The sequence below is a fragment of the Protopterus annectens genome, chromosome 4.part1, assembly GCF_019279795.1.
Source record: "Protopterus annectens isolate FY-2018-M chromosome 4.part1, PAN1.0, whole genome shotgun sequence".
Classification (NCBI taxonomy): Eukaryota; Metazoa; Chordata; order Ceratodontiformes; family Protopteridae; genus Protopterus; species Protopterus annectens.
Genome location: NC_056734.1, coordinates 525,553,886 through 525,578,289, shown reverse-complemented (window position 1 = coordinate 525,578,289; position 24,404 = coordinate 525,553,886). Strand labels below are relative to the sequence as shown.

Sequence of the window (24,404 nt, the reverse complement as noted above, 5' to 3'; positions counted from 1 at the left end):
CTATTAAGCATCTGTATATTTTTGCTTCAAAATATTTTGGATCCAGATTTAAGTACCCTGAAATGTCATTGGATAGCAATACGACTACTGGAGTTCACAAAAAAAGCAAAGAAAAAGACAGAGACAGACTGTCGAGGTCCAAAACCGACGACAAAGCTTCTCCTAAGTCAGTCACCGGTACTCAGTGAGGCGCTTTCGCAGCCCCTGATACCCGCTACTTTTGAGTCGCAGGCCTCAACCGAGATCCATGCAGAGTCTGGTATGCTGCGAGATTCTCAGAGTATTGAATCCGCTGATGTCTCTCCCTTGGATGGGTCCGGAGCCGTTGAGCAGGCACCGGCTTCTGAGGGTGTTTTCAGGCCTCAACATTTCTATATAAAACTGACGCCAGCTTCAAAAACAAGATCAAAACATCTTCTAAGTCTAAAAAAACAATGCATGAGCCCACGTGCTCAGGCCCCTATGCCTAAAAAACAGATGATCAAAATGGATGAGGACTTAACTACCTTGATCAGGGGTTCCCAACCTCCCTTCTGCTAAGAGGCCTAGGCAAGACACTGATTATGAATCTTCAGATCAGGTTTCCATTTCTTCTGATTCCTCTTCTGATCAGGAATTTTCTATTCCACCCTATGAGGATTCAGATGCAGAAGAATCCATCCCATCTGCATCTCCTCCTGAGGATTATTCTTTTGGTGAAACCTTGCATACATTAAGGGAGCATTTTCATTGGGAGAGTCAGGATTTCTCTGAATCAAAAAAGAGGCTTAGGGATTTCCTTCTTCCTCAGCATAAGCCTTTGGCTATACCTCCTGTATTAGACATTGTTGATGATGTGTTTTTGGAATCAAGCATGGCTCCTGATTCCTTGCCTCTGGCTCTTAGTAAGCCAGACAGATATTACAGGGTTCCTGACTCCCACAAATTTCTATTCAAAAATCCTGCTGCTGACCCTGAGACTATCTCATAGGGTCACAAAGGTGTAAAGGCCTCTACAGCCAAAAATCCTACCCCCCCCCGATAGAGATTCCAGGGCGCTGGTTAGATGGGGAAAGAAGGTGTATACTTCTGCAACCTTGGCAATTAGGGCCTTAAACTGCCAGTTTCATATGCTTAAATATCAACAGCATGTTATGGGCTTATTGAAACAGAAAATGATGTTGATTTCTGATTGTGTGGAAAATAAAGAACTGCAGAATTATTGCATGCAGCAGAACAGGTTGGAAAGCATACTTTGCAATGTGGTTTTGATTCCTTGGAGGCCTCTTGCAGGGCCGCAGTTACTGGATCTGTGATTAGAAGGCATGCCTGGCTCAAGGAGCAAAATCTGCCTGATCATGTTAAACTAAATTGTTGGATGCCCCTTTACAGCATGATACTCTGTTTGGTAATAAGGCAGAAGAGGTTTTAAAGAAAATGGAAGACAAAGCTAAATCTATGCAAACTGTAAAATATTTCTTACAAGTGCAGCCACCCAGGTTCAGTAGGCATTGGCCTACTAAAAATTGGTCCTTTTCTGTGTCCAACAGAGCCTCTCAAGACAAATCCAGGTGCTCAAAAGGCTCTAGATACCAATCACAGGGTTCTTACAGGTCAAAGCAATGGGGTGCCTCCACCTCCAAATCTGGAGGAAATAAAGCACGACCCTATAGTAAGCAGTGTCAATGACTTCCCTCTACCTTCTCCAAGCACTTATCTTTTGGCAGCCCCCTTAGGGGGAAAATTAGCACTTCATGCTAAAAATTGGCAGTTAATTACCCAGGACAAGTGGTTATTAAACATAGTATCCCAGGGGTACAGATTTCATTTCCATACTTTGCCAATTCCAAACGGTTGGCCAGATCTGCCACAAAATCAATGGGCAGAGGCTCAGAAACAAGTTACGTCCCTCATGGAAATGGCGGCTATTCAACCAGTACCAGAACAGAAAAAAGGACAAGATTTTTATTCACGACTGTTCCTGGTACCCAGAAAAGACCATGTCTGGTGTCCAATACTGGACTTATCGATTTTGAACACGTTCCCGGACATTCCAAAATTCAAAATGTTGACTTTACAACAGCTACTGCCTATGCTGGGCAGGAACGCTTGGTCAGTGACTCTAGACTTAAGAGGCATATCTGCCTATCCCAGTAAGGGTATCGTGCAGAAGATGCCTCCGCTTCAAGGCAGGTTATTTGCATTACCATTTCTCTGCACTGCCCTTTGGCTTATCTACTGCGCCAAGGGTCTTTACAAAGTGCCTGGCACCCATAATTGCATTTTGCAGGCAAAGAAGCATACAAATTTATCCTTACCTGGACGACTGTCTCATTCAAGCAGAGAACAAGGACATTCTTCTTCAGCATCTGGCATTTGTAAAAAGGCTTCTAACATGCCTAGGGTACACAATAAACTAAAAGAAATCACAACTGGTATCCTCTCAAATAATAACATTCCTGGGTGCAAGCTTGAATACAACTGCCCAGATGGCTTACTTTACATCAGACAAACAAAGGCAACTGACAACATACTTCAAACAGATGGCAACAAAAACCCAGTTATCTGCAAGACAAATTCTGCAGGCTTTGGGGTTCATGGTATCCTGCATTCTACTAATTCCATATGCAAGGCTGCGTATGAGGAAACTTCAGTGGTACCTAAAAAGTTTATGGAGTCACCACTGTCACAGTCTGGAAACAATTATTCCTTTCATTCCCTGCCTACAACAGGAGTTTCTTTGGTGGGCAGAGACATGTCACCAAAACAAGGGATTGTCATTCACTCTACCCCCTGCCACCCAAACCCTAACTACAGATGCATCAGACTATGCTTGGGGGACCCACCTGGCGAGGCGATGCATTCAGGGCATATGGAGCCCAAAACAAATGCATCTGCATATCAACCAGAAAGAGATGCTAGCTGTTCAGAATGCTCTGACAGCCTTCAAGGACTTACTTCATCCAGGACAACTACTGATGGATGGACAACACCACGGTTATGTGGTACATAAACAAGCAGGGGGGGTACACATTCCTACCCCCTTTGCAGACTAGCCATGGAATTGTGGAACACAGCCTTGACTTACCAAGTACATCTTCAAGCTCAGTTCCTGCCAGGAAAACAAAATACTCTGGCAGACGACCTAAACAGAAATATTATGGACCCGCACGAGTGGAAACTGGATCCACAAATCTTCAGCATGGTAACACAGAAATGGGGGAGCCCAGACATAGATCTGTTTGCCTCTCCCCAAAATTATCAACTGGACAAATTTTGCACAAGGACTTATCACAGACAAGCATGGAAAGTGGATACCCTGTCCTTCAGTTGGAACAACCTGTCAGTCTATGCCTTTACCCCTTTGCCTCTTCTCTCCAAGGTCCTACTAAAAGTCAGACAGGAAAAACCAAAAATGATTCTAATTGCTCTGGACTTGGCCTCACCAGCACTGGTACCCATTTCTGAGGAATATGTCTTGCCTCCCTCCTTGGTACTTGCCTCAAATACCTCATCTACTATCGCAGCAGAACAATCAAATTCTGCACACTCAACTCCAAACTCTGAACCTTGCAGCATGGTTAATGATTTAATTATTCAGACAACTCAGTAAAATTGTGATGGATGTCATTTTGGAAGCCAGAAGGCCTAGTACTAGAAAATCTTATGCTGATACGTGGAAGAGATTATGTGCTTGGAACTAAGCACAAGGAACAGACACAGCAAAACCAAATATCCCTTAGATTTTACAATACTTGACTGAGATGCTTGACAAGGGCTTATCTTTTTCCTCAATAAAAATCCATGCCTCTGCCATCTTGGCTCATTACAACACAGAGCCTCCCATCTTTTCTCATCCTCTGCTAAAACAGTATCTTAGAAGGGCCAAAAAGTTAAGGCCTCCCAGAAGATCACCACCTCCTGCATGGGACCTCAATTTTGTGCTGTAAAAGCTCACTCTGCCTCCTTTTGAACCAGCAGCTACTGCAGATATAAAAGTTTTATTTTGGAAAACAGCTTTCCTTTTGGCAATCACTTCAGCAAGAAGGGTTTCAGAACTACAGGCTCTCATGGCTGTAGAGCCTTTTATTACATTTTACCCAGACAGGGTGTCCCTCAGGACCAAGCCTTCCTTTATGCCTAAGGTGGTATCCAGTGTGGCTCTTATCCAAACTATTCACCTGCCAATATTTTACCCAAATCTGCAAAACAAGGGGGAGCAGGTTCTGCATTCATTGGATGTACACAGACAACTAAGATAGGTTCATAGGTTGGTACTGGGCTATCTGCCCGAAGGCATATATTAGCCCAGCCACGTTGTGCGGTATTCACCGCCCCTGTAGTAGTTCCCTAGACCCTTGTACTAGCAGCTAGTACCCTTGGCCCCCATCTAGTAGTGCTGTTGGTGTGATCCCCGGTGTGAACTTTCTGTTACCCATCCACTCATCAAGATTCCTCTTGAAGAGTGATAGTGAGGGGCTCTGCCTTATGTAGATCAGGACCCTGTTCCATAGTAAGGGAAGTCTCTGCGAAGGGAATCTATCCCTCCAGCATGTTCTATTCATTGTTCTGTTGAGATTTATATCCCTAGAGCTTGTATCTCGAGTAGATTTGGTTTTGCTAAGATGGAGCATGTTCAACAATTCTGGGTTGGACATGGCTCTGTACGTTAGACAGAGATCGCCTCTGAGAAAGCGGTATGCAACAGAGAACAGTCTTTGCTTATTCAATCGTGCTGCATAGGGCAACTGTTTGAGGCCAGTAATCCTCTTGGTTAGGTACCTCTGTGGTCTCTCCAGCTGCAGGAGATGTCTAGCCAGGTACATTCCAATTGGTGCATTGTACTCAAATAATGGGTCTGATGAGGGAAGAGTAGAGGGGCACCATTACATCCTTAGATCTTGATGCGAACCCTTTTGTGATCAGATGGGTCACATAGAAGGATTTTCTAACCACTTTGGCAACATGGTTATCAAAGTAAAGCTGACTATCTACTTGGGTCCCTAGATCCCTTATTTCTAATTCAGATTTCAAGGGATTACCTCCTATGTTGTAGTTTGCGGGTACTCTGTTTTTTTCCAAAGGGGATTACTACACATTTTTTTTGCATTAAGATTCTATTTAAACAGGACCAAATCCCTAAGAAAGTCTGAGCAGCTACTGGTGGCATTTGCTTCAGGATCAGAGGGGAAGGCTATATCAAAGCAGACTATTTCTAAGTGGATAAGCCACTGCTTTTGTTTCTGCTACTTGCACCATGGTAAACATGTGCCCAAGGGAATCGGGTCACATTCCACCAGGGCTGCCTCAGCAGCCTTTCTCAGAGGAGTTCCAACCAAAGACATTCTAGAAGCTGCTACTTGGAGCTCTGTTAATACCTTCACAAAGCATTATCATTTGCCTCTCTTCTCCAAATCCAGGGCAGGCTTTGCCACTGCAGTTCTGCAGGGCCTTATTACTGCTCCTAATGCTATTTAGTTCCATCTTCCCATCCATAGCTTTAGGATTCTACTCAAATGTAATGACTGCAACAGTGAAACATGAAGAACATAGTACAGTTGTGTACACTTACCATAAATGTAGATGTTTGAGTGTATTCACTGTTGCAGTCTGGATTACCCACCCGCCATCCCCCTTTTCTATAACTTCTCTTTCCTTCACTATATTCTAAAGCCTTTGTGGTGTATTTGCTTTTAGATGAAGGTAAAGTTTATGTTGCTAAAAATGCATTTTTATATATTGCTGTTTATTTTTATATATATATATATATATATATATATATATATATGTGTGAGTGTGTATGTATGTATATATATTTGTGTGTCTGTATATACATTCATGTATGTGTGTATATATATATATATATATATATATATATATATATATATATATATATATTTTTTTTTTTTTTTTTTTTTTTGCTCCCCATTTGGGGGGCACCTGACATCTGGGGCAAGAAAAACTGAATAAAATGGCGTCGGCTGCATGTTTTATACCCCTAACGTCATGGAATAGGAGACAGCAACCGACGCAGGACCCAAGACTTTGTTATTCAGGCCGACTGAGGGCAACCTGCCAGCAGATTACCCAAATGTAATGACTGCAACAGTAAATACACTCGAACATCTACATTTATGGTAAGTGTACACAACTGTACTTTACTGCCTATGCTAGGCAAGGATGCCTGGTCGGTAACTCTAGACTTAGAGGCTTACCTGCATATCCCAATCAGGGAATCTTGCAGAAGATACCTCCGCTTCAAAGCAGGCTATTTGCATTACCAGTTCTCTGCACTGCCCTTTGGCTTATCTACTGCGCCCAAGGTCTTCACAAAGTGCCTGGCACCAGTAATTGCATTTTGCAGACAAATAAACATTCAAATTTATCCTTACCTAGACGATTGTCTAATTCAGGCAGAAAACAAGGACACTCTTGTGAAACATCTGGCGTTTGTAAAAAGACTACTAACTTGTCTAGGGTACACGATAAATGAAAAGAAATCACAGCTGGTGCCCTCTCAAATAATTACATTCCTGGGTGCAAGCTTGAATACAACTGCCCAGATGACCTACGTTACGCCAGAAAAACAAATTCAATTGATGACTTACTTCAGACAGGTGGCCACAAAATCCCAGCTATCTGCAAGACAAATTCTGCAGGCCTTGGGGTTCATGGCCTCCTGCATCCTAATAATTCCATATGCAAGACTGCATATGAGGAAACTTCAATGGTACCTAAAAAGCTTATGGAGTTAACATTGTCACAGCCTGGAAACAATGATTCCTATCATTCCTTGCCTGCAGCTAGAGTTCCTGTGGTGGACAGAAGCCTGCCACCAAAACAAGGAACTGTCATTCACTCTACCCCCTGCCTCCCAAACCCTGACTACAGTCGCATCAAATTATGCTTGGGGGGGGGGGGCGCATCTGGCAGGGAGATGCATTCAGGGCCAATGGAGCCCAAATCAAATGCACCTACATATCAACCAGAAAGAAATGCTAGTTGTACAAAATGCTCTGACAGCCTTCAAAAATTACCTTCATGCAGGACAACTACTGATAGACAGACAACACCACAGTCATGTGGTACATAAACAAGCAGGGGGGTGCCCATTCCTATCCCCTTTGCAGACTAGCCATGGCATTGTGGAACACGACCTTGACTTACCAAATGCATGTACAAGCTCAATTCCTACCAGGAAAGCAAAATACTCTGGCAGATGCACTAAGCAGAAATCTTATGGACCCACATGAATGGAAACTGGATCCACAAATCTTCAGCATGTTGACACACAAATGGGGGAGCCCAGACATGGATCTTTTTGCCTCACCCCAGAATCATCAGTTGGACAAATTCTGCACAAGAATTCTTCACACAAAAGCTTGAAAAGTGGATGCTCTGTCCTTCAGCTGGAAAAACCTATCAGTATATGCCTTTCCTCTTCTGCCTCTGCTCTTCAAGGTCTTACTATAAGTCACACAGGAAAAACCAAAAATGATTCTGATTGCTCCAGACTGGCCTTGCCAGCACTGGTACCCGCTCCTATGCAATATGTCACACCTTCCTCCGTGGTACCTGCCTCTGACACCTTACCTACTGTCTCAGCAGAACTGTCAATTTCTGCACACTTCGCTCCAAACTCTGAATCTTGCAGCATGGCTAATCAAATAATTTCACCAGTTACATCTCTCAGCAAACCTGTGGTGGATGTCATTTTGGAGGCTAGAAGGCCTATTAGTAGAAAATCTTATGCGGACAAATGGAAAGGATTCTGTGCCTGGAACCAAGCACAAGGAATAAGCACAGCCATGCCCAATATTCCTCAGATTCTGCAGTAGTTAACTGAGATGCTTCACAAGGGCCTATCTTTTTCTTCTATAAAAATCCATGCTTCTGCCATTTCAGCTCATTACAACACAGAGCCTCCCCTCTTTTCTCACCCTCTGCTAAAGCAGTACCTCAGAGGGGCCAAACATTTAAGACCTCCTAGGAGAGCACCAGCTCCTGCGTGGGACCTCAATTTTGTTTTGGAAAAACTCACTCTACCTCCTCTTGAGCCAGCTGCTACTGCAGATTTAAAATTTCTCTCCTGGAAAACAGCTTTTCTTTTAGCAGTTACTTCAGCTAGATGGATTTCAGAATTACAGGCTCTTGTGGTAGTGGAGCCTTTCATTATTTTTCATCCGGACAGGGTGGCTCTCAGGACCAATCCATCTTTCATGCCTAAGTTGGTATCCAGTGTGGCTCTTAGTCAGACCATTCATCTGCCAACTTTCTTTCCCAATCCACAGAACAAGGGTGAGTGCATTCTGCATTAACTGGATGTGCACAGACGACTTAGACTCTACATAAACAGGACAAAACCTCTAAGAAAATCTGAGCAACTGTTGGTGACTTTTGCTACAAGGGGCAGAGGGAAAACCTATTTGAAAGCAGACTATTTCTAAATGGATAAGCCATTGTATTTGTTTCTGCTATGTGTACCATGGTACACCTATCTCCAAGGGGATCAGATCTCATTCCACCAGGGCTGCATCTACTTCTGCAGCCTTTCTCAGAAGGGTTCCTACCAGAGACATTCTAGAAGCTGCTACCTGGAGCTCAGTTCATACATTCACCAAACATGATCATTTATCTCTCTTTTCTAAATCCAGAGATGGCTTTGCCACTGCTGTCCTGCAGGGCCTTATAGCTGCTCCTAGTTCTGTATAAATCCATCCTGCCAACCATAGCTTTGGGAATCTACCCAAATGTAATGACCACAGCAGTAAAACACGAATAACATAGTACGGTTGTGTACACTTACCATAAATGTAGACGTTCGAGTGTATTCACTGTTGCAGTCCTGGTTACCCACCCTCCAGCCCCCTGTTTTCTCTCCTACTATACCTCTTCTTTCTTTTAATATGCTTAAAAGCCTTTTTGGTGTTTTTGCTTTTGGAGGTATATTGTTTGTGTTCTAAATTATATACATGTGTGTGTGTGTGTGTGTGTGTGTGTGTGTGTGTGTGTGTGTATATATATATATATATATATATATATATATATATATATGGGTACCTATTACTTGACCAACAGGACCCATGGTAGCACTCGTTTCTGTCTTTTAACGCGTAAGGTTTACGTCATTCTTCAAAATGTACCCTTACAGCGTTGTCCTTACCTTTTTAATAGTGAAACGAGTGCTACCATGGGTCCTGTGAGGGGGAAGATCGCTTACCTGAAACGTCGATGTTATGAAGTGTCGATGATGTGGAGTCGAACATGTGAGTGTCGCTGTTTTGACTTGTCGGTGAAGTAATAGGTACCCATATATATATATGCACACACACACACACACACACACTCACACGTATATAATTTAGAACACAAACAATATACCTCCAAAAGCAAAAACACCAAAAAGGCTTTTAAGCATATTAAAAGAAAGAATATATATATGTATATATATATGTATGTATATATATATATATATATATATATATGTATCTCCCCATTTGGGGTCACCTGACATCTGGGGTAAGAAAAACTGATGAAAATGGCATTGGCTGCATGATGTTCATCGTGTTACCCTGCTGCAGTCATCACACTTGGGTTATCCTGTTGTCAGGCGGTCCCGCAGTCGGCCGGAATTCCAAAGTCTTAGTCTGGCGTCGGTTGCTGTCGCTTCTTCCCTGACGTCAGTGCGCCAGGGGTATATATATTGCAACCGACGCCATTTTGTACAGTCTTTCTTGCCTCGCGGTGCCCGAAGCAGAAGCAGTTTGCAAGTGCCGGTCGGCCGACTCCTGAGATTTTCGAATTTGAATTTCAGACCGAAGTCTTCTCTAAAGCTAAGTACCCCGTTGGGGAAAATTTTCTTGCCTCAGACCGATGTCAGAAAAAGTTAACAATTATATTTCTTGTGGGAAGCAAATACCTCATAAGGATTTTCATTCTTATTGCATACCTTGCCTAGGCCCAGACCACGACGTCACTAGTTGTCGTTCTTGTGCTAGGTTTAATAAACGTACTATTAAAAGACGCTTTGATTTCGCACGACACTACTTCGGTAGAAAATTTAATTACAGTATGCCATCTGAGCAACCGACTACCGGCGTGCACAAAAAACGCAAGGATAAGGACAGACAGCCCAGGCCTAAGCCAGATTCCGGGGCCTCGGCTGGTCCGGTCTCCAGTTCTCCGGTCCTCAGTGAGGCTCTGACGCAGCCCCTGACTACTGCAGATTTGGAACCCGAAACCGCTTCGGAACTTTTGGCGGAATGTACCAGGCCGACGCAACCATTTTGTTCAGGCCCTACCGACGACATTGCTGATAAAGATGTCGGTGCTGCAGAAACGCCATCGGTTTCTGAAGGCGTTTTCAGACCGACGACGCTCACCATTAAAACGTATCCTAAGACGAAGACTCCTTTCAAATCTAAAAGGACTGCACTTCAGTCCCCTTTTCAAGGCCCCATGCCTAAGAAACAGATGCTCAAAATGGCTGAAGATTTCATCTCTTTAATCAGGGGTTCCCAGCCTCCTCCTGACAAAAGGCCTAGACAAGAGGAAGATTATGCATCCTCTGAACAATTGTCCATTTCTTCAGCCTCCTTTGAAGACCAAGATTATTCCTTCTCCCCTTATGAAGATTCTGATGCTGAGGATTCCATTCCCTCAGCTTCTCCTCCTGAAGACTACTCCTTTGGGGAAACTTTACACACTATGAGGGAACATTTCCACTGGGAAGGTCAAGACTACTCTGACTCGAAGAAAAGGCTCAGAGAGTTTCTTTTACTTTTCCAGCACAGACCACTTGCCATCCCACCCGTGTTAGACATTGTGGATGATGTTTACTTAGAATCCAGTTTGAACCCAGACTCTCTACCTCCTGCTCCGGCCAAGCCTGACAGATACTATAGAGTACCTGATTCCCATAAATTTCTATATAAAAGTCCTGTTGCTGACCCAGAGACTATCTCCCAGGGTCCCAAAGGGGCTAAGGCTTCTATGGCTAAAAATCCTGTACCCTCTGAAAGGGATTCCAGAGTGCTAGACAGGTGGGGGAAAAAGGTTTACACCGCAGCCACTCTAGCTATGAGGGCACTAAATTGCCAATTTCACATGCTTAAGTATCAGCAATTTCTAATCTCTCAGTTAAAGCAAAGAAACACCACTCTCCCTCAACAGTCTGAATTGAAAGAAATGCAGGATCTGTTGCATGCAACTGAACAGGTGGGCAAGCACACCTTACAATGTGGGTTTGATTCTCTGGAGGCCTCCGGCAGAGCAGCTGTCACTGGGTCTGTTATACGTAGGCATGCTTGGTTAAAGGAACAAACTCTGCCTGATCATGTTAAAGCAAAGCTTCTAGATGCTCCCTTACAGCAGGATGTTCTTTTTGGAGTTAAAGCAGAAGAAGTCTTAAAGAAAATGGAGGATAAGGCAAAATCTATGCAGACAGTCAAAGATTTCCTACAGGTACAGCCCCCTCGCTTCAGCAGAAACTGGCCAACAAAAAATTGGTCCTTTCCAGCTACTGACAGACCACAGAGGGGTAAATACAGACGTCCAAGAGGCAGAGGACAACCACAAGCCCAGTACAAACCTCGCCAATGGGGCACTACAACACAGAAGGGAGGAGAAGACAGGTCCCAATCTACCAGAAGACAAACTCAATAACTTGCACCTCATCCGGCCAAGCAACTCTCTCTTGGCAGCCCCCTTGGGAGGAAAACTCGCACTTTTTTCAGACAACTGGCACAGTGTCACAAAGGATAAATGGGTCCTAGACATAATTTTACGAGGATACAGATTCCATTTTCTCACCTTGTCAATGAAAAGAGGAATGCCAAACCTGCCACAAAATCAATGGGCAGAGGCACAAAAACAAATTACAGCTCTCATGGACATGAGAGCCATTCAACTGGTACCAACTCAAGAACAAGGCCAAGGATTTTACTCTTAAGACTCTTTCTAGTGCTCAGAAAGGACAATGCCTGGAGACCTGTTCTGGACCTTTCAATTTTAAACACATTCTTCCAAGTACCCAAATTCAAGATGCTAACACTACAGCAGCTTCTTCCCATGTTGGCCAAGGAGGCCTGGCTAGTAACGTTAGACCTCAAGGAGGGCATACCTGCATGTCCCTATCAGACAAAGTTGCAGAAGATACCTCCGTTTCATTGCAGGTTCCACCCATTACCAGTTCTCTGCACTGCCCTTTGGCTTATCTACTGCACCCAGAGTCTTCACAAAATGCCTGGCACCAGTAATTGCTTACTGCAGACAAAGAGGAATTCAAATATACCCATACCTGGACGACTGCCTCATCCAAGCAGAAAGCAAGGACACTCTCTTACTTCATCTGGCTTTTGTAAAACATCTGCTAAACTGCCTGGGGTACACAGTAAACAAAAAGAAGTCAAAACTCGTACCCTCACAAAATATGACATTCCTGGGTGCCAGCTTGAGCACAATGGCCCAGAAGGGTTATCTGACGCCAGACAAGCAACTACAACTGACTCAGTATTTCAAAACAATGGCAACAAAGACCCAATTAACTGCAAGAAAAATTCTGCAGGCTTTGGGCTTCATGGCATCTTGCATACTACTAATACCATTTACAAAGCTGCATATGAGGAAATTACAGTGGTACCTAAAAAGTGTATGGTCTCAACACAGCCACAGCTTGGACACAATGATATCTCTCATTCCCTGCCTACAACAGGAGTTTCTATGGTGGTCACGGACATGTCACCTCAACAAGGGTCAGCCGTTCACCTTGCCCCCAGCCAGGCAAACTATCACGACAGATGCATCGGACTACGCCTGGGGGGGCACACATGGCAGGACAGTGTGTTCAAGGCGTATGGACTGCAGATCAAAGGAATCTGCACATCAATCAAAAAGAAATGCTAGCTGTACAGAAAGCTCTGACAGCCTTCAAGAATCTATTACATCCAGGACAACTTACAATAAAGACGGACAACACCACAGTAATGAGGTACATAAACAAGGGGGTACTCACTCCTACCCTCTATGCAGGCAAGCAATGATCTTATGGAACACAGCTCTGGCTTACCAAGTTCAGTTGCAAGCTTAATTCCTGCCAGGAAAGAAGAACATGTTGGCAGACGACCTCAGCAGAAACATCATGGATCCCCACGAGTGGAAACTAGATCCACAAGTATTTACAATGATAACTCAAAAATGGGGCTTCCAGACATAGACCTGTTTGCCAGTCCTCAAAACTATCAAATAACAAAATTTTGTACAAGGACACTTCACCATCAAGCTTGGGAAGTAGACGCACTCTCCTTCATTTGGAAAAACCTGACAGCATATGCCTTCCCTCCATTGCCTCTCCTCACAGAGGTGCTTCTGAAAGTCAAAAAGGAGAGACCACAACTGATTCTCATAGCCCCAGACTGGCCACGCCAGCACTGGTACCCACTATTGAGAAATATGGCCCAGAGCCCATCTTGGATCTTACCACAAATTACCCATTTGCTCACACAACAAAACAATCAGATTCTTCACAGCCAGCTCAAAACCTTAAATCTGGCTGCATGACATATTACCTAAGCATCCAGCCAGCTCCTCTTTCCCAAGCAGTTATGGATGTTATTCTGGAAGCTAGGAGGCCAAGCACCAGGAAGGCTTATTCGGACAAATGGAAAAGGTTTTGTGCCTGGAACCAAGCTAAAGGCCAAGACACATTTCAGCCTCACATGCCTCACATTCTACAGTACTTAACTGAGATGTTGTACAAAGGACTTTCCTTCTCCTCCATTAAAATCCATGCTTCAGCTATTTCAGCCCACTACAACATGGATCAACCCTTATTTTCGCATCCACTTCTAAGGCAGTTCCTCAGAGGGGCAAAAAACATTAGGCCCCCCAGGAGAGCACCTACACCAACATGGGACCTCAATTTTGTTCTGGAAAAACTAACGCTACCTCCCTTTGAACCAGCTTTCTCTGCAGATCTTCAGTTCCTATCATGGAAGACTGCCCTGCTGCTAGCAATAACTTCAGCTAGAAGAGTCTCAGAGCTGCAGGCACTAATGGCAGTGGAACCTTTCCTCATTTTTCATCAAGACAGAGTTTCTCTATGAACTAATCCTTCCTTTATGCCTAAGGTGGTTTCCAGTGTGGCATTAAATCAAACCATCCACTTACCCACCTTCTTCCCAAATCCACAGAACAAAGGTGAGAGACTCCTGCATTCCTTGGACATTCACAGGCAACTTCTTTACTACTTGGACAAAACTAAGGCTTTCAGATAATCTGACCAGCTCTTTGTATCCTATGCTACAGCTTCACAAGGGAAGGCTATTTCAAAACAAACCATTTCCAAATGGATAGGACATTGCATACGTTTCTGCTATACCCATCATGGAAAACCAGTTCCTGCTACCATTAGGCCCCACTCTACCAGGGCAACAGCTACATCTACAGCTTTTCTCAGGGGGGTTCCAACCAAGGAGATTTTGGAAGCTGCATCTTGGAGTTCAGTGCACACCTTTACCAAATGCTATCACTTACCACTTTACTCTAAGACTAGGGCAGGCTTCGCCACTGCAGTTCTGCAGGGCCTTATAGCCTCCTCCAACCCTCTATGATTCCTCCACCCACCCTTAGCTTTGGGATTCAATCCAAGTGTGATGACTGCAGCAGGGTAACACGATGAACATAGTACAGTTTTGTACCTACCATAAATGTAGATGTTCGAGTGTACACCCTGCTGCAGTCCAGGTTACCCTCCCTCCATCCCCTCTGAACTAACTGGCTAAAATCTCTACAATACCTTCCTGATGTATTTGCTTATAGCTGGATAGTGCATGATAGATCCTGATCTGTTCTAATACTGCGCATTGCCTTTACCACATCTAAGTGTTTTTGTTGATATGTTCCCTCTTCTATACCCCTCCAACAGTGACACTTCTTGTCTCAGTTGCTTTATAGTTTTATCTGTTCGATACTTCCATGATGATATTGGATTTCTCCCCTTCCTTTCCCTCACTACTTTGTGTTCTTGTGGCAGAACTTTATCTGTTATCAATTTAGCTGCACAGTAATATATCCTGTTTACCTCTGTTCTATTGCATGGATCTTTATGAAGACAGTCCTGGTTACTGTGCTCATTTGTTTTATCAAACTTCTGGCGTTTTGGGTTTTATTGACCATCTGCATTCTGTTTCTTTCATTATTCTTAATATGTCTAGCCATCTCAACCCAATCAAGTAACTTTAATCTTAGCTCATTTTCTTCTAGACTTGAGGGCACATTTTTTTGTTTTCCATTTCCTGTGGGCAGTGTATAGAAAGTTCTATAGCATCTTCCTGTGGCACATTCTCTTCAACTTCATCCTGTACCATCTGTTGCTTTGTCATATGGGAACTCACTGGCCTATCAGTCCTCAACATTGACTGCGTCAGAGTTTCCAATGTTTCCTGTTCCTTCCCCTTCTGTCCAGCTTCAAGTGAATATTTATACTGGTTTCCTGTGGAAGGCTCCAAAATATCATATGGCACCTGGCCAATTATTTCCAATTCCACTGGTTTCTCCTTAATTTGGATGTTTTATCACTCTATCCTGTTGTGGTGCTTTCTGAATTAGATTTTCTACACTGACTGAATCCTTCACTTTGCAGGTACTCCATAACCTCCATTTCTGTTTCTTTAACTTCTCCATTACTGATCTCCTTTTCTGCTTTTCCTCATTGTCGTCTTATTTTTTTGTGTTGTAAAGTTTTCCATGTCCAGATTCCTTTACCTGTATTTCTCTTCAAAATAAATTTGGTGTTGCTTTACTTTGCATAGCTATTACACCATATTAAATCTTTTGTTGCTTTCCCATGTCCATATTTCTTCTTCAAATGTCTCTTGATCTTCCTATTTCTCCTTACTCTGGAGATTTGTTCCATCGTGCTGTGATGTAACCTGCGTTAGATCTTCTACACCAAAACCTTTACTTTGCAGGCACTTAATAACTTCAACTTCTGTTTTTTAACTTCTACTTTACTAGTCTTCTTCTGTACATTCCCTCTTTGTGATGATATTTTTTTAATGTGAAATTTTCCATACCTGGGTGCCTTTGCCTGTATTTCTCTTCGAATATCTTTGAGGCTGCCTTCTTTATATTGATTGTTTTGGCTTTCGCCGTTGCATAAATATTGCACCATATAAAATCTCTTTCTTTTCCATGTCTGTATTTTTTTATACTTTTCAAAAATCTCTAGGTTCTGTTTATTATTTTCACACTTCCTTAGATGCTTCTTTTTCCAAACAGATCAAAGTTTCTTGGTTTATATACTGTTTTTCACAAAAGTGTTGTATTGATGAACACAACTTTTTATTTGAAGTTTCTGACCAATTTCTTGTGGAAGAATTTTTCTTTCCTCTAATGTCTTTGTGTTTGGAAATTGTGGGATATTTCCATAATAGTGACAATGCATAATTTATTTCTTATCCTTAATAGTCCACTCTAGCATCTTTATGGCTCTTCTTTGGCCAATCAGTTTTTGTGGACTGCTACTTCCTTGTCCAACAGTGGGGCCATCCACCCCCTGGGCCTGATATGGCCCCATTGTAGAAATGTTTCCTTATTTTGAGGATTCTAGATTGCCATTTTTTTCAGTCCTGGCACCAGTGCGCCTACCAAGGTTGGGCACTTTTTTAACCTGGGTCTTGTGCACCCAGCTATCTTTTTTTTTTTAATTTTTGACCTACTTCTGTCCATGATATATGCTCTATAAATACAGTTTGTATATCAATGTCATCTTGATGAGAATTTGTGAAAAATAGGGTCCACCTCGTGGACCTACTCACCAAGACTTGCGGATGAATTAAATTTAGCAGTGGTATGTTCCTTTGCTTGCTGACTTCTCTCCATTCGGACCACCTTCATCTCTCCATTTGAACCCTATCATCTCTCCATTCAGACCCTAATATGTGGTTACTAGTATGTGGCAGGCAGTGGCATCCGTGTAGATTTTAAGTATTCAGTAATATGTAGGTCAGCTGCTGAAGTTATAGGCATCAGTTGTTGCAGTTTTATATTTTAGTTGGGACTGGTTAAAGAGAAAATGTCATACTATTCTGAATAAACTGAAGGGTATCTAATGGTTTGGGAAGTAAATTATTGAACAAAGTTGTGATTCTTTTTGTTTGGTAGGACAAATATTTGACCGTGTAGTTTTTTCCAGGTTTCAGTATTTAATTTATGGATGCACAATATCCCTGTGAGTTAGAAAGTTTATTAGTTTGGAGGTGGGTGAGGAAAATCAGGTTTTGTGGAGAGAAGTGACACCCCGACACAAATGCAAAAAACGTGAAAAAGGGGTTGCGGATGGATGTCTTTCATAGCTGTCTGTACATCTGGTAGGTTTCACTTTTGACTTTATATCATTGTTTCTGTGCTTTTATCTATATCTTGTGTCTGATGTTTCTAGTAAAACAAGGGGTTGGATTATATGGGACATATTTTTTTTTCTCAGTGGTACCGGACTATTGAGAATTGACGGAAACTAAAAAGTATTTTTCGACTGCTTGATCTAGAGGTAAGGTTTTTTAGGGTGTGGAGACCAGTTGATTTGCTTGAGTTGAGATGGTAAAGGAGATTACATTGAAATACATGTGATTTCAAACTATGATGTATGGAGATTTTTTCTTTTATATCTTTTGGTATACTGTCTGATTGCATATATGGGATTATGATTATTTAGGAAGTCTGGAAGTAAATCTGTTGCTGAGATTTTGTTAGGGGCATTGCTTAATATCCAGTTAAGGTCTGTGTTTTCATTAGATTTTTTATTGAATCTGGTAGGGGAATTAGTCAATTGAGTAATGTCTTATGCAGACTGATGACATTAGAGCCTTCATTTTGAGTAGTCTATTTACAGTTAAAATCATAGAGAATTATAGTTTTTTTGGGTGATGTTTGTCATACATGATAATATGTCTTCAGTTTGGAGGAATTGATATTAAATTAAATGTAGATTGCAATTATGCACAGTGATTTCTTTGTGCTAAGCTTATTAAAATTTCTAATTTGTCAAATTCGTGCACTGTATGAGGGAAGGTGTAGAGCGATGAGGTGTTAGTGTAAATAGCTATGCAGCCATATCTTTTGTTTAATCTATCAGACCTGATAGTGTTGTAGCCCTGTGGGAGAAATTCTTAAGCTCCTTCTTTAATGGAGAATTTTAACAAAGTTTCATTAAGGAATAAAATGTCTGGTTCATGTGAGGAGACGCATGCTTGTAGTTCTGGTACGTTATTGGAAATATTAAGAATATTTACATTAAAGAGCTTGAGACCTGAGGGCATAGTGATCAAGATGACTGGTTTTGAATCATTTGGTGATTGAGTGGCCCTGGGTTTGGGTGTATATCTCGACAGAAACGTTGGAGTAAAGTCTTAATATGGATCTGAGGGTAGTATAGGTGTTTGATTTTGTGTGCAAGTTGTTGTATCTTTCGGCTTTTTCTGGTTAGGGGTCGCCGCAGTGGAACTCCGGTCCGTTAATGATTGGCAGCAGATTTTTACATACCGAGTTGCCAGCCCTGACATACAACCTTCAACGAAGGTACGCCATTCACGCACGTCTCCACACAGAAGACACTTTAGCTGAGAATCAAACAGGACAACGTCTTACTGTGAGACGACAATGCTGCCGCAGCACCACCACCACAGTATATTTTGTGTGCAAGTACATCTTCTTTTTTAATGCAAGTATGTAGGGGTAGACAGAAAGTCAGTTTTGTTTCTTTGTATTCATTGTTTTTGTAATTTTAGAGGTGTAATAGTTTTGAATTCTGTTTTTTTTTTTTTTTTTACAGTTTTATAGTGACTGGGATAAGAGCACTTTTGGTTAATATGCATAATGGAGTCTGTATATATAAAAAGTGGTTAAAATAAGTGGTAAGGTTTGAGGGCAGGATTAATAGTGAAACTAGGATAAGATGAAGAAGTATGGTGTTGGAGTAGGAGCTATAGCTGAGGGTAATGGCAGATGTCGTTTATAGGCTAGTTGAGTATCATTTTATTGAGCATTGATTTTGGTTGAGTTTATTGCCAGTTGGGTGATGGTTGGTGATGGATTTTATTGGGAGTGGCTATGAGTGTATAAATGTCACAGTATGGGATAGATGGGAAGGGAAGATGATGCCAGCAGCCAAAACAGAAACAAACCGTACATAGGCTTTTTGTTTAGATCTCCTTAAGGCAGTATTTCAATTTGTATCTGTTAGAAATAGCCCCTTAACAGTAAGTTGCCGATTTGCAACAGGGCCTAAGCCACAATTGTAGGATAAATTTTCTAGGTCAGCAGTTAGACTTGCCAGTATAGGTTAGCCTTTACTGAAAGAACAGTAGGAGTAAGCTTTAAATACTTATTTTTCTAAGGACATGCTGCTTATGGGTAAGGTAGCTATTAGCTGCCAAGATATATTGGCCTTAACACTTGAAGTACATGAATATATGTAGTGTCCTCTTTACCTTTAATAGCAGCACTGGCTGCCAGCTCAACTGTGCAGATATTTTTTGCCCTTTACCTAATGGCATCCAAAGGAGTCTGACTGTCTGTTGCTTGCTCAGATCAATTTTTGTAGGCTGCAAGCACTCCTTAGAAGAAGAATGCTAATTTTATGCATAATGAGAAGTGAACCAATGACATTTGACACTGTGTGGAAGGGGCAATCATCTTGCAAGCCTGTTAGAGAAATAGTTTTTGAGGTGAACACAAATATGTGCAGGTTCTGAATAAACAAACTTATAACTGAAGTTTAACTGTAAAATACTTCAGTTAAATCTCATTTAAACAGAATACTTAAAGGATTCGGTGCATATTTCTGAAGAGCCGGTTAGAATAAGCAAATTTACTTGTATACAGAGCATCATTTTTTTTTTAGATTATTGGTTTCCAGGATATATTTTAAGCCAATACAGTCCAGTTTTTTTTCGTTAAATGTCCAACAACTGTGTATCAGTTGACAGTTTGTAATATTGATAGTATTTTGCAAACTGTGCCTTGTATAACCTTGTGTAGATGAGTAGGTAACAGTGGTGCTCTTTAACAGCACTTGTAACAGTTTGCCAGCTTTCTTAAATCCAGCAGTGGGTTATTAGAGGAATAGCTGTAATGTAATATATATATATATATATATATATATATATAAATAATATAAATTAAACTTTGTAATTGTTCAGTTATAACTGCCTCACATTAATTCACTAATTCTAGCAATGTGGTATTCAGTTAAAGTTTTAGGCATTTCACTTGTTCTTTTGGATCAAGTACATCTTATTCCTCAAAAAAAGAAAATGGTGCAAGATTTTACTCCAGACTTGCTTGTTCCAAAAAAGAAGGGAAATGGAGAACCATTTTACCTGTCAGGACAAAGCAAATGTCTAAAAGTTCTAATGTTCCACGTTAACCTTGCAGAACCTTCTACCTTCACTCCTTCAGCAAGCTGAGGTGGTCACTCCTGGAACTAAGAGATGCTTATCGTAACAGCTCCATAGTCTGAGTAGACACATGATCCATTAGGTTCAAAGCCAGGCATTTCCACTTACAGACTTCCAGTTCATCTCCTTGCCTTTTGGCTGATCTTCTGCACCCAGGACCCAAGTACTTTACAGTGTGGCTGGCTGTAGTAATTGGATTGCGCAGGACAAAGGACATTCATGTTTTAAGTTTACCTGAAGAATAGTTTCATCTAAGGAGCATCCCTGGAGGAGATGCCAAAGACTTTGGACTTTGCACTGAGTTGCTTCCAGTCCTAAGCTCTGTTCATATTACCATAAGCCTACCTTTCCCCATCAAGATAAGTGCAATTTATAGGGACACTGTTAGACACAGAATAATAAAGGACCTTTCCTCCCCTCAGTCAAGGTTCTGTCTCTGTCCCATTACTCCCAAGATGGTCTTTAAGCAGATCCAAATCCTAGCAATAGAGTTGATTAGGGTCTTGGGCTTCATGCATTCTGATGGCTCCCCTGCCAAGATTGTATTTGAGGAAATTACAGTGGTACCCAAGAAACAAGTAGTGCTAACGTGCACAGTCCATGCTGTGCCCCATTTCATAAATACCATGCATCAAAAAGAGCTGTATTAATGGAGAAATATGTTTTCCTTCAAGCTGGGTGTCATTTTCTAAGTTAACACTTAAGTCTGAGATCCACATCCTAGAGTTTTCCAGATGTGAAAGGCCAGGGGCCTTGACATTACTGAAAAAGCTCCAACTCTAGGTCATTAGTCAACTGACAACCAGGGTGAGGTGCCTTTGCAACTCCTAGGCACAAACCTTCTGGCAAGACCCCCTCTTGAAGCCTTCATGGTCTCTAGCCTACTTGTGAATACTAATCATAGTACACTTGTTGGTTGGGTGTGAGGTCACTCAGTAGGCCTCAACTTCCAACATCCATGCCATGGGGCTCTAGGGAGACTTCCTGTCTGTCTGAACTACCTGGATTAGGCAAGCTTTGGGAATATTCCCTACAAGTTACGACTGCTGGAGTTGCCCAAGAAAAATGCGATATAGTTGTGTAAGCGACTTACCATAATTGTAGATGTTTGTGTGTAGTACCTGTTACCATCCTGTTTCCTTTTCTTCTCCCCATCTTCTACAATGGAACCATGAGGTGCCCAGGTAGATACCTATACAACCCTTCTCTCTTTTTACTGTTATAATTTTGCTCCCTCATTCACTTTCCTTAATGAAGGCTTATATTGTGTATGCCGCAGGCTTTGTTTCTGGGGTAAACAAAAATAGCGGCCTCTGGTAGGTTGGCTCTGACTTGCTTGGATGAGGCAGTAAATAACTAAAGATGACATGAATGGAGGCCGCCTGTATAACAGGTATGTGAGGGCACCTTTGATTAGGCTGTTGGCCCAACTTTGGGGGGGGGGGGGTGCTGAGCTCTGAAAGTCTGTAAGTATGTTGGACTCTGCCAGTAGCACTGCCTCCCACGAATTTTGACTACAACATTGACCACACTCAAGCCTGTACAGCTATATTATGTTGCCTACACAAGCTATACTTTCTATGCTCGCACCTGGTTTTGGGATTCCCAGATGTCACTGTCTTTGCCTCCCATTGAATTACCAGATAGAGATTTTGTACATATGCAAAAAAAAAAATGGCAATAAATGCCTTTTCACAGAAGTGGGAAGAAAGACTGAGAAACACCTCCCCCATAATTCTTTTTCTACCAGAAGTCTTCCAAGGAAAGACATGGCTGACTGGATTCTGATGACACCCTTCTTTCAAAGGCACTCCTTGTTCTCTCTCTCACTTCGACGAGAAATGACGCACTTCAAGGGCATTTTGATATACCTCTGTTCTCATCAGCATCAAGCTGACTGCTTGGAGGCTAAGTCCATGATTTGTCACCGGGGCCAATACCTACCAGATGTCTTAGACTTCTTACAAGATGCATATAAACATAAAACAATGAAATTCTGCACAAAAATTCACATCTAAAGGAGATTTTTCCATCTTTCCAGATCACTCCAGAAAAGGCCTACAATGCAGCAGGCTCTCAGCTAATTAGTCTTTGTTTTGTCAAAAAAAAAGCTTCTATACATCTCTGTAGAAGTGGACTTCTCAACTATTGTTCTGGTTTTACCCTTGAATCCTTTTCTTTCCACCTGAAGGTGCAGCCTCATTGGAGACCAGTCCCTTCCCTTGAAACCTTGACTTTGTTATTGAAGTATTAATTCTGCCTTCTTTTGAGCTAGCCAGTGAGTGATCCATCGGTCTGTCATCATATAAAAAAAAAAACTCTGATTGTTTTCAGTGTCAGATCTGTGAACTGCAGTCCTTTATGGCTAAATAACCTAACGCTGCTTTTATTCAGTACAGGGTGTCTGACAAGTCTAATCTTTCCCTTATGCTCAGAGTAGTCTCTGAAATAAGTCTGTGCTTAGACTGTCTAGTTGGCAGGGTTCTTTCCAAAGCCACACAACAAAGGATGAAGGGCTGTTTATTTGCTGGATGGAACAGAAGCAGCTTAGACATTATTTATCTGGAACAAGTGGCTTCAGAAAGTCATTCTTGCTCTTTATTTAATTTACTATAAGGAAGCAAGGAAGACCATTGTGTTATCCACTCTCCTCCCTCTGAAGGACTGGCAGATATTGATTTTTTGCTCTGACTACCTTGAGAAACTATTGCAAGTCACACACAGGCTAATTCTGTTAGAGCAGGTGTCAGTACAGCATCATTTTGCAGAAATGTTTCACATGGTTTCTGTAAGAGAGCTACTTGGACCTTCATCTTTATTTGCAAGCACTATAAGAGAGGACTCTTTAGAAGAGTAGAGTAGTCTTTGTCACTACAGTCTTGCCAGGGCATCATGTCTTACTTTGCTTGGGCATGTGACTTGGGTAACTTGTGCTTTATTCACCTTACCATCTATGATAAATCATGCTGCAGCAGTAATCTCCAAGATAAGTATATTAAAGCTATGTGATAAATGCATTATACCTTTAAATGTTTGTATGCAGGGATCACTGCTGCAGTGTAGATACTCAAATTCAGTCCTCCCTCCCTTGTTTTTTCACAACTGTTAGGCTATGGGAGGATACCTATCCTTCATTTTTATTTCTGTCAGGGACATCACCATTGTCAAGCTAGGACCTGCCCAGCCCTCTGTAGTGCCACATTTACAGGCATACTTTATGAAATCTCTTTTCCCTCAATACAGAAGTGAGGATTTTATTGGCTGCTTTTTCCTTTCTACTCCACGTCCTGCTTACCTCTATTGCAAAGGATGGAGCCGAGCTCATCTTGGGATATACAGTGCTCTGAAGGTTGGGATGGAGACGAAGATGTATGATCAATTTATGATGAATTACACTGCAACAGTTATCCCTGTATTCAGACGTCTGCTGTTGTGGTGAGTTTTCACACAGTTACATTATTATTACTTCATAGTTGCTTATTTTTCTGTTGCTGTTGGGTGTGTCTCTTATCTTTCCAAATATGTAATTAAAATGTTAGCATTGTGTTTCATTTTCTTTAGGCAAAAGAGTGTGGTCAGCTGCAGAATAAATGGCTAATGATAAATATTCAGAACGTTCAAGATTTTGCATGCCAGTGCCTGAATCGTGATGTCTGGAGTAATGAAGCGGTGAAAGCCATCATCAGGGAGCGCTTCATTTTTTGGCAGGTACTCTGATAAGATAGCAAAAATAGTATGTGTGTGTATACATATATGTATGTACACATATATACATTCATTAACTGGTGGTAGAGAGATGTATATGCACATACATCTGTACATTTATTGAGAGAGAGATGTACATTCACGTTATCCATTCCATTCATCTTGTAGCATGCAGATAAAAAGGCAGAAGTGCTTGGTAGTTTTGTTCAGGGGATTACACATCTTTGCTTCCTTAGTGGTTGTGCTTAACCATAAAAAATTTTT

At 41.9% G+C, this 24,404-nt stretch overlaps 1 protein-coding gene across 1 annotated transcript in view; it reads left to right on the top strand.

Annotated features, from left to right (window-relative positions):
• UBXN7 (UBX domain protein 7) overlaps window positions 1-24,404 on the top strand; it is a 1,098,848-nt gene that overhangs the window by 520,490 nt on the left and 553,954 nt on the right. Inside the window, exon 6 of the mRNA XM_044070339.1 lies at window positions 23,997-24,143. Coding sequence (XP_043926274.1) covers window positions 23,997-24,143 — 147 coding nt within the window. The remainder of the gene's footprint in view (window positions 1-23,996; window positions 24,144-24,404) is intronic.